The sequence below is a fragment of the Schistocerca nitens genome, chromosome 3 (genome assembly GCF_023898315.1).
Source record: "Schistocerca nitens isolate TAMUIC-IGC-003100 chromosome 3, iqSchNite1.1, whole genome shotgun sequence".
NCBI lineage: Eukaryota > Metazoa > Arthropoda > Insecta > Orthoptera > Acrididae > Schistocerca > Schistocerca nitens.
This window is the reverse complement of record NC_064616.1, coordinates 993,670,189-993,685,518: the sequence shown is the minus strand read 5'-3', so window position 1 is coordinate 993,685,518 and position 15,330 is coordinate 993,670,189. Positions and strand designations below refer to the sequence as shown.

Here is a 15,330-nt window from a genome sequence, read left to right as displayed (position 1 = left end):
GCTTTGGTTCACTCCGAGATACCTGGACACGTCCCTTGTTGAGAGCCCTTCCTTGCACAAACTAACAATGCAGATGCGTGGTATTGACCGTCTAGGCATGGTTGAACTACAGACAACACGAGCCGTGTACCTCCTTCCTGGTGGAATGACTGGAACTGATTGGCTGTTGTACCCCCTCCGTCTAATAGGCACTGCTCATGCATGGTTGTTTACACATTTGGGTGGGTTTAGTGACATATCTGAACAGTCAAAGGGACTGTGTCTGCGAAACAATATCCACAGTCAACATCTGTCTTCAAGAGTTCTGGGAACCAAAGTGATGGAAAACTTTTTTTGACGTGTGTATTTTTGATAGAGTATACTGATTTAGAGAAAAGCTTTTATGTCCTATTGAAATAGCTCTAAAATACAACAAGACTATTCTCGCACAATATTTCAAGTAATATAATCGCTTCACTGTTTCCCTATGTAGACGCAAAAACTAACATATTGCATTTCATACACGGTAGTGCTGTACAGAAGTGTAACTATGGCTGTGATTATCTCTGGCCAATTTTTGTGGTGATAAGTGTAGTTGCATCTGAATATTATTTATTTATCTGGAACATCCCTGTTCCCACCACAATCCAACCAACAAGGTGAGCTTTACAATAGAGAATGCAGAGAACAAGTTCTTTTCTTTTCTTTCTTTTTTTAAAAGTACACATACTCACCTATTTTTGTTCAGGACATTGTACAACATGTCCTTTATATTGTTACGGGCAATCACACTTTCTGAGACAATCAATACATTTGGTGGCTTCATATTCATATTTTGCTCTTTGTGTTCATCTAAGTTGTTCAGGGGATTATTTGAATCTTTCTTTCCCTCTAACATACTGCATGTTTCTTCACTTGCGGATTCAGCACTCTCAACACTCAGAGATTGTGAACTGAATATTCCAGTTTTTCTGTGGAAAGCAAAATCCCTTTAAATGAAATTAACAAAGATACAAACTCTGGACGAGCCACTAAATGTTACCACTAAAAGCAGACTAAGATATATCTAGGAACAAGTCACTTTGAATGAAACTCACTAGAGAAACTCACTATAGAAGTTTAACATCTTTCAAGAATTTTTTTTTTAAAAAAAAGGATAAGAATGGGAAATAAAACACCTTGTAATTATGAAACTAGTTTGAAATTCCTTAGGAGTAAAACTTGCTCTTCAAAAGCACAGCGAATAACAGTAAAATCAGATTCCCTTATAACTGCTGGTTTTCACAACTAAGCAGGACAAAGTCAAGTTGCAGATGATATTTCTGAAATACAAAGGAAATTTTGCACTTTGTTGAAAGCATCTATTTTAATTAAAACATTGGCACTAAAACTAGTAACACGTTTCGTTATTGCAGACATGCAATCGCTCATGATAGTATGCAAAAAGTTGAAGTTAGAAAGCAAATGCATTAGTTCAATTGTTACTCTGCACAACTACCATTTATCATGGAGTGGAGAGGAATAAGTTGATTTAAAAGAACTGAGTGGGTGGTTGCTACAGTAGTATGATGAGATATAGTAACATACTTCCCAACAGCGAGGAGGCTACACGTGATCAATTTACAAAGAGCATGCCATATCAAATCAGTTATGCAGACACTATGGCTGTCATTGGCGGGTCTACCTGCAAGTATGATTCACAAATGCCTTCTACAAGATAGTTATATACCAGCAGCAGTAAAACTTGCCATGTTTCACAAGCAAGGACATTTGTAATGGCTTACTGAAAAGTTAAAATAGAGCTACAATTAACAATATTCAGTCATCATCAATGATGACTGCAGATTACCAATTAACACTGCTCTGGAGCGAATAAAATTAGGGACACATTACAATCGTTCAAATATAGCTGAAAGAGAGTAACACTGAGGTAAAGGTCCACCGGTTTGCAATAGTATTTATTCTGGAAGACATGTACAGCTCAGTGTACAGTTACAGGACAGTTCAGACAGGTAGGAATACCATCTCTGATCATTTGGCTAAACAATTAACTTCTGTGAACAACAGCTCACATTTCTCAGCTCAGCCAGTATTTAATCATTTCTTACATATAGCTAACTAGTTCCCTGATTTGGATTTATATGTGACATGCCCTCTTCACTGTATCTACATTTTTTCAGGTCTCTAAGTGAAATGTTTCAAAAGTCTTTGGCTGTTTCACCATGATGTTCTATGACTTCATGAAACTTGTAAATACACAGAAATATGATGAAATTTATTAATTTCTGAAAATCCATTCATTCATAAACTGACATTCTGCTATCAGAAGGGCCACGCAATGCTAGAAAACGAATTTCATTCCAGGAGGCCACGTACTGCAGTGACATTCAAGAATAATAAGGGTGCTTTTATGCGATCTTCAACAGGCAATGGTATCAAGCAGTATTTTTGTGACATCAGCTGTATTAGACATGGAAATGAGATCTATTGGTGACATGTGAGGATTTGCATTGGACTGGGACTCGAACTCTGATTCCCCACTCTCGATAAGAACATCACCGACGTCTGCCTCAAAATGGTCGAGCAAGTATGGCTCGACTTTGATTACACAGAGCAAAAAGGTAGGTCTCTGTTATCACTCAGTTGCACACCCCAGTTATTCCCACCACTTACTTCTCCAGGCAGTTTGTTCTACCACCCATAGTAGGGGTGTTTCTGTGCATATTCCTTATCTCCGTGTAAATTGATGTACTAATTTTCATGGCTAAATAGTCCCTGTAGATTCTACAGAGTGCAGGTCTTATTCTGTGCACTTATTATGTTGATGAACTCAAAGGAGAAGGGAAGTATATTACAAACTGTTTCATTGCAATGGTTCTGTTTTGCATCAGGCCTTAAATGAAAAAACTGGGTGATTGTGTGGAATTTCAATCTCACTCCTGTCAGCTACAAAGAATATTAGCCACTGAGGTATCTTCCTTGGCAACAAGTATGGCAGACTGAAAACAAACTTACGAGCTCAATGTATATTTGATATAAAAATTATGATTTTAAGTACAAACACTAAGTTTGTATGTGATGAACATCATGAAATTTTACTAAAGCGCCATATTTACAGCAATGTTATAATTTAATAGTATACTTCCCATAAAATACCATTTCTGGGGTTTGGAAAATAATGAGTTTACCTGGTTGAGCACGCTTGCTCATCGTCCGAACAGAACAGTGTATTACAGTTAATTTGATTACAGTATAGAAAATGCCTTTCACTCGAAATGCAATTTATTCTCTCAGCTGAAGGCAATCTGTTCCTCTTCAAAAAATTTTGGCATGCAGCATTCCCTGTAACAATCATTCCCTTTATCAATAACTAATAAAAAATTAACATATTAACATTGTTTTCTGGGTATAGGGATGTTTAGATATCTACAACCTGTCAGGAATAAATTCCACAAATACACTCTGTTTTATTAGGTGAAAGAGGCACAAATAAAAGTTCGTTTGTATGCTACACTATGAACTGTAAATAATTAACATAATTTCAAGATATGACAGCATTGTGAACTGACTTTACACTGTCACCCTAGTCAGTCCACTTTTTGTCTCAGCTCAAGCTGAAACGGAAAAATGTGTTGTTCACATCGTACACAGCCTGCGTGAAGCACCCAGAAGACATGGCTAAATGTCAATGTAACTTTGTTCACACCATAGGCAGGTAAGTAAATGACAAGAGCTGCAAATCTTTGTCACAAGTATAACAGGCGCCAGAGTGCAGTAGTGTTGATCACGTTTAGTGTTATTAGCATGTCTGATAGGGTGTATAAGGAGCAATAACCACATCGGGTGTCGAGTGGTAACTCTGACGGCCATGGAGATGCCGTGAACTTGTGTGAGATGTGTTATAAGCACCTGACAGATTTTGAAAGGGGCCTCATTGTGGGTCTTTGTTTGGCTGGCTGGCCGAATTGTGCAATATCCAACATTATGGGGCATTCTTATGTTACACTGCCTGATGCTGGACTGCATGGGAACATGAGCACAGGAATACTTTTCATCACATTTCCGGTCAACCGTGACTGACAACCGCAATGCAGGATCACCATTATTGTACACCATGTACATTGTAACCCTTTCATATCTGAACAAGTTGTTGACTCCCGGCAGCATTCTTTGTCATTCGTACCCTCGGTCAGAGAATATAGCAGACACAAACTAGAACATTATTGTTGCATGCATCTACATCTACATGAATACTCTGCAATTCACATTTAAGTGCTTGGCAGAGGGTTCATCGAACCACAATCATATTATCTCTCTACCATTCAACTCCCGAACAGCGCGCGGGAAAAACGAACACCTAAACCTTTCTGTTCGAGCTCTGATTTCTCTTTTATTTTGATGATCATTCCTACCTATGTAGGTTGGGCTCAACAAAATATTTTCACATTCGGAAGAGAAAGTTGGTGACTGAAACTTCGTAAATAGATTTCGCCGTGACGAAAAACATCTTTGCTTTAATGACTTCCATCCCAACTCGCGTATCATATCTGCCACACTCTCTCCCCTATTGCGTGATAATACAAAACGAGCTGCCCTTTTTTTGCACCCTTTCGATGTCCTCCGTCAATCCCACCTGGTAAGGATCCCACACCGCGCAGCAATATTCTAACAGAGGACAAACGAGTGTAGTGTAAGCTGTCTCTTTAGTGGACTTGTTGCATCTTCAACCTTTGGCTCGTCTTCCCCACAATATTATCTATGTGGTCTTTCCAACTGGCTGCAATTAACACCACATACAAATGGCTGTCTTTGGAGTTGTGGCATGACTGGGAGGCTACACTGGTTGGAGCTGTTTTCATTTTGATGCACAAATCTGAGAGTACTTTGAAAGTTTTCATATTGCAGTCCCTTATATTGTATAGAAAACCAAATAATCTTGCAATTTCATTCAACTGTGTGAATCGTTCTTCTACAGAACTAATTGCTTGTCCAACATTACAAAACAGTAATATACTCTGATCTTCTCTTTGGAGTAAGCAGACAGTTTCATTTTCCTCCTCCTTATCTCTGGCTGAAAAATTGGCCCAATATTGGCTTCTCCAGCTAGCTCCTGAACACCAATGAAAATTCTCTCAAATTCCACGTCATTCTTTAGGTTTTTAAAATACTCCTCTGTATTTTAGTTTTCTCAAGAGTTAACTGCTTCTCTTGCAGCAGTTTATTGGTCAAATTGATTTAAAATAATATACTGTGCCATTTTAAACAGCCACAACAAACTAAAATGAGGATAAGCTGTACAGAAGACCTCCAGCTTCTACTTTAGTTATGGCACCAGAAATGCCTCTGAGAGTTGAATCTTCAGAAATTTCAAACACCGCATCATCCACATGCAGTAACTGGTACCTGATGGCCATTGAGGCATCAATCCTGCTTACCAAGTATCACTCAAATCTTTCAGAGTCAAATTGTTGTACAACATTGCAATACATCCTATTGACATGGTGATGCAGCAAATAATACATGCAGCCACTGTACAACATCAAAAAAGGCTGTTGTTTCATAGCAACACGAAGCAGTATCATTGACCACAAGGTTCAGGGTGTGGGATCTGCAAGGGACATAGAGGGCACACGGATTATTATCCAGAATTTTCTTCTGTGGACCAATTTCCTTGCCATTCACATTGCTCCTGTTATCACAGCCCTGACCTTGTAGGTCTTCAATTGACAATGACATGCTTCAGACCTGATAGAGCAGAATGTGATTCATCAATTTACCAGTGGCTTCAGTTAGTGGTACAAATGCCAAGAAGAGTTCCTTTATTTGCACAAGACTGTTTTCTTGGAACCCTTCATTAGAAGACGGAAATCATTCTGTTCCTGAAGATTGCATGATGTCCACAAACCTTATGATCACGGTCATTTGTTCAATGTGGCTGACGTGTGGGATGCAACTGAGAATGATTGAAAAATACTTTGTGGTTTTTACCAACGAAACAATTTTGTCTTTTCTAGCACTTGGAACAACAGCTCTTTTTAATAATGTTGCCTAAATAATGAGCATGTCTTCTATCTTTATTTTGTACCCTCCTGAGATGTTCATTCATAACAGGAACAAACAAGGCAAGAAGTTCCACAATTTTAAGGAAATTGCCATTGTCATGAGCATGCAGTTCATGAATGCTGCCACAGAAGGCCACATTTTGTGCATCTAGAACTCTTACAAAAGATATTATATTTTTTGTATTAACACTATCTATAGTTATGTCTTGTATGCTGGCCCTTCCAGATATGGAATTTGGTAATATATTCAATACTCTTCTCATGTAGAAAACTTTGCTGGCTATATTGGAGGTATTCACAGTAAACTACTTCTCCATTTGGCATTTTTCTCTGACAATGTACAGCTGAAAACTCCCTTTTCACCACTAAAGAATTTTTTTTTCAATTGTTTTGCCCCATTATCAACAAAAGAGTTCTTAATTTTTTTCCACTTATTGGTAAGTCTTCCAAGGAGGCAGAATCTGAATAACCTATTTTGATGCTTTCTACAGTTATTTTCAGGCATTTATGTTGATCACCATCTACACCTTCAAAGTTATATATTGCAGTATCCACTACAATGTGTTGTTCTCAATCTCGACTGTTAATTTTTATGTCCATATCTGGTAGACGTATCTTGTCACCTTTTTGTGGGGTTGAAGTTGAGCTGTGGCAGCTTCAGAACACTCTGGAGGACATAGAAATTCTTCAAAAGATCCCTTCAATTTGGACCGTTCTATTTCTCTACCCACTTTTCTTTTTCTGTACTGAGCATCTGAGAGCTTTTTCCCTGTCTGCCATTTGTGATTCTTTATACCTGAAAATTTATAGGATAATAATAATTCTGAATATTGTATATCATAATTCCATATTCTACATTAGAAAATTGTAATAACATTTAAGAACCCACCAACATTAATGAAAACAATCAGGGTCGGACTGAGTACAAAGGGCCCATGTGTCATATCGATGCGAGAGGGCCCGCGACAAGCACAAATTATGCAAAGAGGCCGGGAGTGGCTATTGCCACCACAGGCAGCAGAAGGTGACGAGTTTTTAAAATTTCAATGTATTTTCCCTATGTTTTAAAACATTTTAAAATTATATTTGTTTGATGAGAAAAAAAAAAGGTACACAATTAGGGCTCGGGGCACAACCAGCAAAGAATTCTTATATATTCTGATATTATTATTTTAACACAGGTAGTAGTTCAATTAAAACCGTAATGTAAATTGTTAATTTAATGATTAAATTATAAAATATACTGAACTTGTTTCTACGATGTTATCGCACCTGGCGAATTTTATGGAAACTTGACTCATCACTCAAGGTATGTAGAGACAATGTGTTTACTTTCATTGAAGTAAGTAAAGGATTATTAAGCAACTGTTCTGTACGATTTCAGGGTGTAAATGTGGACAAGGAAAAAAAATTCCCGGATTTCCCAGTTAAAAATACACTTTCTCCTGGGTGAAAACATACTTTTTCCCTTCTAAATGACATTATATTTTCTCTCGGAACTGTATAAGTCCTTTGAATGATTACGGTTTTATACACAGGAGTAGAATTTCCCGGCGCTTTATAAAACTAAACACAAGGGAAAAAACGCGTTTTGGAAAGATCTTTGATGTGCAGCAACATATACGCTGCATATTTTCGTATTACGAAAGTATAAATTCCAATTCCACCAAACACCGTATGTTACTTTCCGAAGCATTTAAATCGAGATTGCGATGTGCTTTTGTAGGTCAGTCATCGCTCCTGTCAAGCGATCTCGCCAGCCGATGACAGCGGGTATTCAGAGCTTGGGACACGTGATGTAGTCAGCCAATAGCAACATCACTGCTAAGTAGTGCGAACGCACAAACAGAAAAAAAAATTAACATAAATAGTGTTGCTACACGAAACGCAAAGCTTTCACATATAATATTGGTCTGTAAGATTAATACGCTGCAAGAGAAGCTAAGCTTTCACATACAATGTTGGTCTTTTATGCGCGTATTACAATTTAAGATATATCACACAAATGTGATCGTAATATTTTTTAATAACGACTTAAATGTCCGATCTTCTGGGCTCGAAATTTATCTAAATGGCTCGTCATCGACGAGTTGATTTTTAAATGAGAGTCAAACGCTCTGTGATTTAAGAAATTCATCGTACATTATCACACATAGGTGCGTTGTAACTGCCAGAATGGTACTTTGATGGTAACGCTTTTCAAACCACCTGTTAGAAATAGGTTCGTTCCCGCAGTTGCCAGAGAGCGCCAGATGACACGCGTCATCGCGCTTGCACAGCTACGATGTCGCAGGGAGCCCGTATGTTCGTACGTGTACAACATTAAAAGATCGTACATTATGTAACATCAGAGGATACTCCAAGAGCATCGGAATTTCGAGACCCATACTAAAATGTCCACATTGAAAGTGCACATTTGTATGTCCATATTCCCAGTTAAGTAGGCCACGACCTGATATTAAGCTTTTCAATGTGGTTTTCGGGATGTAAATTTTCTTGGAGTACCAGTACTGTGTTACCTCACGTTTGGTTCTTTATTATGGCATAATGCCATACATGCTAGAAGTTGTAAACGTGCACTTGAAATGCAGCAAACAGTGTGTGGAATTAAAAAGAAAATTTCTGTAGAAAACCGACAAAAATAACTTCATTGTTCTGCAAGGCAATTAATGCTTGACTGTCAGAAAGGTGGAAATCAGAAATCTGCATTGTTTTCATTTGACGTGAGAGCAGTAAACGAAGAGGAAACAGTAAAATCACAAAATGTAAAAACGGGTCACGTGGAGACTACCCACTACCCGACTGAAACTCACAAGGGGAGGCCGCCAATTGTGAAATTCAGATTCAATTCATACTGCGCATAATAAAAGCTCATGGCCAGAGGTGTAATGTGGCAAAGCACCAAGATGCACTTCTCAGCCGTTGTCGAGAAAATCGACAGTTAAAAGAAACCGTTGCGGTGAAATACTCTCTACGATTAGTAATTTTCTACAGCGTCGTGGCGCAGCGGTAAGCGCTCAGGTTCGTAATCCGAAAGTCGCCGGATCGAATCTCGCGCGATGCAATTTTTTTTATTATTAGTTTTTTGTAATTCATACTATTAATGAATTGCTTATGCATGTTGGTGAAGGCGGATCGCTCTCCAATTGTACCGCCTCCATTTTTCCGTTTTTTTAACAGGGTGTACCAAAGCTCTCCCGTCCGCACTGATTTTCGACGATGTTATTAAGTTGCGCTAGGGACCGCATCTACCTTCTTTCGAAGTTAGCAGGCAACTACGCTGTTATGCGGCGGCTCGTTTCGGCCCATTCAACATCTGTCCTTCAAGTGTAACGAGCGAGTAACGGAGTTTATATTTCATACCTGCCACAGCAAATTTGTGTTCGTGGGGTCTCTATTGTAATTCGAACGTTTGACTTACGCTATACGTATTCGTTTCGGAATATCGTTTCTACGTCTTCCGTTAACTATACGTGGTTAACATTATGAAGACAATTAATAACATTTGTGAAATACAAGTTTGTTTGCGGAAAACATAATGATGTTCGAAGTCGCCAGTTTTTCCACGACAAACGACTTTCAACAACTTATATATATATATATATATATATATATATATATATATATATATATATATATATATATATATATATATTATTTGAATTACAAAAAACAAATACTAAAAAAAAAGGGTGCATGCCGCGAGATTCGATCGGGCGACCTTCGGATTACGAACCCGAGCGCTTACCGCTGCGCCACGACGCTGTAGAAAATTACTAATCGTAGAGAGTATTTCACGGCAACGGTTTCTTTTAACTGTCGATTTTTTCGACAGCGGCTGAGAAGTGCATCTTGGTGCTTTGCCACTTTACACCTCTGGCCATGAGCTTTTATTATGCGCAGTATGAATCGAATCTGAATTTCACAATTGGTGGCCTCCCCTTGTCAGACTGCTCAGCCCATCAGCCCCTGATCTACGATATTTCCGAACCGGTGCAATACTCCTCCACTCCCTCGAGTGTTTGAGATAGGACGTCAAAAATTAAAAAAAAAAACGAATTTTCAAAAATATGTTCACTTTGTAGCGCACATCTTTCTGAAGAGTCTGATGCATAAAACGTGTGTTCGAGGAAATGTAAGACATGTTATTCGGTCGTAAGTGTGCCGAAGGACAGTGCCTCGCCTCCTCACACAGCATTCTTCTATCGTACGTCAGTGTGCTTCGCTCTGTGGAATTGTATATTTTGTAATGGATGCCATAAAACCATATTCAGTACAGTGGAAATTAAAATGTCCTGTGGTGCCTCTCCTGCTTACAATTGGCCGGTTTGAAATCTTGTCCCTCTTCAGAAAATTTGCACTCTTTATTCCCTATCAGCTAACAATTTGCTGCCCTGTGTGACATAAAACTAAATATAGGATACATAAACCCAGTAAAGACACGAGACAAGCAAGACAATACACATTTCTTCACTCCTTAGCTCCTAGAATTTTTTCCTCTTTAATCTTGCTACAGCTTTACATGGCGTGCTTTGCTTTTTGCGAAAGAATCTATTACCTCATCAAAGTTCGTGAAATATTTTGTTACATGAAAAGTAGAAATGTCGTTGTCTAATACTGAAAAAGCTGTTAATGCAAATAGGACCCAAGACTGGTGTGGTTTCCCGATCTGTTTACGTCTATTTTGTCACTCTCTGTTGGATAAAACGAAATAGGCCTTTCTAATACAGCAACAATTGTAATACACACCAAATAAACGAGACCGTTTTGGCACAAACGGTCTTTTATGTAACGACAGAATATAATTCACAAAGTACCAATATCAAGTGCCTATTAGGCCTACTACAAGCAAAAAGCCTTACGTTAGGAAGTAGTTTCACACTTCATTCATACGCTCCAGTTTCTCAAGTATGAGATCGAACAGTAGTAGCACGAAATTTTTATACAAACTTGGAATCGTCATATTGTTCCATAATTTATATGATGTCCCGGTTTCTTCTCCTTCCTCGTTCTACCAACTGTCTTGTTAGCACTAGTTCTGTAACTGTTCCTGCCAATGTCAAAGCTTATTCGCAGGTTAACTACACTAACTCTGCCAGAATCACCGGTTTAGTTATCCCGCGATTATTCTCCGGTTAGGTATTGCTACATGTTCGTACAACGCGTATTCCGCGCTTCTTCCAGAATAGAATTTAAAGCGGCTGCTAGCCGGGGACTGTACAACTGACCCTTACTAGTATAGCGATCTGCCCAAAAATTTTCTGTCAAAATTTCATCTTCTTAGATACACCGAGAAGGTAATACTTAATCTTTCTTACCTGTTATTCGTTTATTTCCACTCCTGTAGTCTGAATCTATGGATTTAGCTAGTAATTATAACAACGCTCATCATTCGCAAACCCAGTCAACCACACAATCAGACAGCGGTTGTCAATTCATTCGTTCGGCCTTACTCCGCTCAGCTCGTATAGCCCCTTTTGTCTGTAGGAAACTTTGTTTCTACATGCGACGAGGATTCACCTGACAGAGACATCGTGTACACTATGCACACATTCACAAATCAACTTACGATTGATTCAAAAATCAACTCAGAACGTGTTCAACAATGTTCAAAACCTGACAGGGATGCGTTTCAGTCATATGAATAATCGATAGACTAACGTGCGCTGGATGCTAGTCGCTTTGTGAAACAAGATTTCTCCCTCAATAGTATGAATTTGCCCCCCACCCCCCTCCCAGAACAGGGCCTGCTGCGCATGCAAGAATCTAGCCGCTTGGGCGCTCCAGTAAAATTTTTCCCGGTAGCATCTAGCTGCTTGTTGCGACTGCTTACACAGCGAACAGCCACATTTCTGTAGCCAGAAGCGGGAGACGGTACTACTCAACTGCGCATGCGTATGATCCTGCTCCTAACTGCTAAAACGTATCTAGTGTAAACAGTTGTGACGTCACGTTCATCGGAGGCAATGTGTTTTTACGGAACATTGCATAGTCTTCCTAAAGCCTTTGACACATTTTGCTGTTGGCAGACGCTTGTATGAGCAATGTGTTTTGTTGCTGTATATGACGCATTTCCTTTGCAATTTAAGTTTTATTTTCGTTTTTTCTCGCGTTCATGTTTTATTGTTGCAGTATTATTCTGAAGTAGCGGTATACAATAATATCCTTTGTTAGAGTATCGGTTCTTGGCAGTCAAAATTACAGAAATTTAACTGAAAACAAAAAACAATGAAAACTTCCCGGAATTCTAAAAAATTCCAGGGTTTTTCCCGGTTTGCTCCCGGATGAAAAAATTCCCGGGTTTCTCCCGGATCTCCCGGGTCGTATACACCCTGGATTTTGAAAACAGAAGTACATAAATTGTTCCTATTTTTCATTTTTTTCTCCTCATTTGCTCAATTTTTTCAATGTTTGACTTGAAATTAATTTTTTCCGCCCTTTGCCAACCCTCCAATTTTGCCCCCTCAGGAGGCTGCCACGCCTAGTCTAACAGTAGAAATGGCCCTGTCTGGATGGGAAGGCTGTAGGGAAACGATGGCTGATAATTTTAGTACTTCCAAAATTCCTTTGCAGCAGCTGTTTCACTGGCTGTGCAATGTGCAAAAAAGTGCCATTTGCATAAAAATGATCCTACTCATATAACCGCACTGTTTTGAAGGGTTGGAATGACATTAGAGCGCAAAAGACTCTCATAGTGTTTACCAGTGACAGTACACATAACAAGACTCACAGACTCATCTCCTCAATATATATATATACACTCCTGGAAATGGAAAAAAGAACACATTGACACCGGTGTGTCAGACCCACCATACTTGCTCCGGACACTGCGAGAGGGCTGTACAAGCAATGATCACACGCACGGCACAGCGGACACACCAGGAACCGCGGTGTTGGCCGTCGAATGGCGCTAGCTGCGCAGCATTTGTGCACCGCCGCCGTCAGTGTCAGCCAGTTTGCCGTGGCATACGGAGCTCCATCGCAGTCTTTAACACTAGTAGCATGCCGCGACAGCGTGGACGTGAACCGTATGTGCAGTTGACGGACTTTGAGCGAGGGCGTATAGTGGGCATGCGGGAGGCCGGGTGGACGTACCGCCGAATTGCTCAACACGTGGGGCGTGAGGTCTCCACAGTACATCGATGTTGTCGCCAGTGGTCGGCGGAAGGTGCACGTGCCCCTCGACCTGGGACCGGACCGCAGCGACGCACGGATGCACGCCAAGACCGTAGGATCCTACGCAGTGCCGTAGCGGACCGCACCGCCACTTCCCAGCAAATTAGGGACACTGTTGCTCCTGGGGTATCGGCGAGGACCATTCGCAACCGTCTCCATGAAGCTGGGCTACGGTCCCGCACACCGTTAGGCCGTCTTCCGCTCACGCCCCAACATCGTGCAGTCCGCCTCCAGTGGTGTCGCGACAGGCGTGAATGGAGGGACGAATGGAGACGTGTCGTCTTCAGCGATGAGAGTCGCTTCTGCCTTGGTGCCAATGATGGTCGTATGCGTGTTTGGCGCCGTGCAGGTGAGCGCCACAATCAGGACTGCATACGACCGAGGCACACAGGGCCAACACCCGGCATCATGGTGTGGGGAGCGATCTCCTACACTGGCCGTACACCACTGGTGATCGTCGAGGGGACACTGAATAGTGCACGGTACATCCAAACCGTCATCGAACCCATCGTTCTGCCATTCCTAGACCGGCAAGGGAACTTGCTGTTCCAACAGGACAATGCACGTCCGCATGTATCCCGTGCCACCCAACGTGCTCTAGAAGGTGTAAGTCAACTACCATGGCCAGCAAGATCTCCGGATCTGTCCCCCATTGAGCATGTTTGGGACTGGATGAAGCGTCGTCTCACGCGGTCTGCACGTCCAGCACGAACGCTGGTCCAACTGAGGCGCCAGGTGGAAATGGCATGGCAAGCCGTTCCACAGGACTACATCCAGCATCTCTACGATCGTCTCCATGGGAGAATAGCAGCCTGCATTGCTGCGAAAGGTGGATATACACTGTACTAGTGCCGACATTGTGCATGCTCTGTTGCCTGTGTCTATGTGCCTGTGGTTCTGTCAATGTGATCATGTGATGTATCTGACCCCAGGAATGTGTCAATAAAGTTTCCCCTTCCTGGGACAATGAATTCACGGTGTTCTTATTTCAATTTCCAGGAGTGTATATATAAGAGGGAAACATTCCACATGGGAAAAAATATGTTTAGAAAACAAAGATGCTGAAACGAGAAAGTGTTGGTATGTTGATAGAGACAATAAAAAACACACAAACACACACCAAATTTCAAGCTTTCGCAACCCGACGTTGTTTCATCAGGAAAGAGGGAAGGAGAGGGAAAGACGAAAGGATGTGGGTTTTAAGGGAGAGGGTAAGGAGTCATTTCAATCCCGGGAGCGGAAAGACTTACCTTAGGGGGAAAAAGAGGACAGGTATACACTCGCGCACACACACACATATCCACCCGCACATATTCATTTGCAGAATGAAGTGGTACTGGTTGATGTGTGTGTGGATTTTCTGTTGTTCGTGTTCTGCAGTTCTGCATACTGACATGTCCTTCATCCATCCACAGAATTTTCCGTGGCCATTCACTGTCCACTACCACGAGAGCAAGAAATTCCAGAGCAAACATTTCTCTCGCCGGTCGGTCAGCACGAAGCAACTTCCGAACACGGGTGATTTTGTACGGACAGCAATTTAGGATGTTTCGTAGGATTTTATGCACTTTGCTCACAGGTACATCCAACACTCGGGCAATTTTGCACGTCTGCAGACCACTGCTGGAACCCTCCTGCAATACAGTGGCCACATCTTTGTAAGACATCAGATCAACTGCTTTCCTCCCTCTGCCACTCTGCACTTCAAAAGAATTTGTCTTCTCAAATTTTGTAATCATTTTCTCCAGACCCTTAGCAGACATTGGACCAATGCCTTTTTTCATACCTTGAACTCCTGTAGGTCTATTGGCACACAGTCAGTTTTCTTGAAAGAGTGCTTTACCAGCAGCTCGTGATCCTTCACAGAGACAGTTTTGTTGGGCAAACTGAGGAACAGCAGTGTGTTGCGTGTCTATTGGTGTGTATATTCTGGCACACACACAGCACAACCTAATAGTCATATTATCATTATGTTCCATGATATATATCACCCTGCATCAACAATATGATGTCCAGATCTTACTTCATTCTGAACAGTGGTTTTCTTTATACAGTGTTTTGAAACTGGAACTTTAATTACGGAGACCCTGTGCATTCAGTCTACAAGAACTAA

General features: G+C 40.9%; 1 protein-coding gene across 4 annotated transcripts in view; it reads right to left on the bottom strand.

Moving 5' to 3' along the window:
• Positions 1-15,330, bottom strand: part of LOC126249056 (biotin--protein ligase) — a 399,528-nt gene that overhangs the window by 177,338 nt on the left and 206,860 nt on the right. For all 4 annotated transcript variants that reach the window (XM_049950694.1, XM_049950692.1, XM_049950691.1 and 1 more), the window contains 2 exons: positions 3,168-3,321; positions 714-950 (listed from right to left, as the gene is read on the bottom strand). In XM_049950694.1, coding sequence (XP_049806651.1) covers positions 714-950; positions 3,168-3,321 — 391 coding nt within the window. The remainder of the gene's footprint in view (positions 1-713; positions 951-3,167; positions 3,322-15,330) is intronic.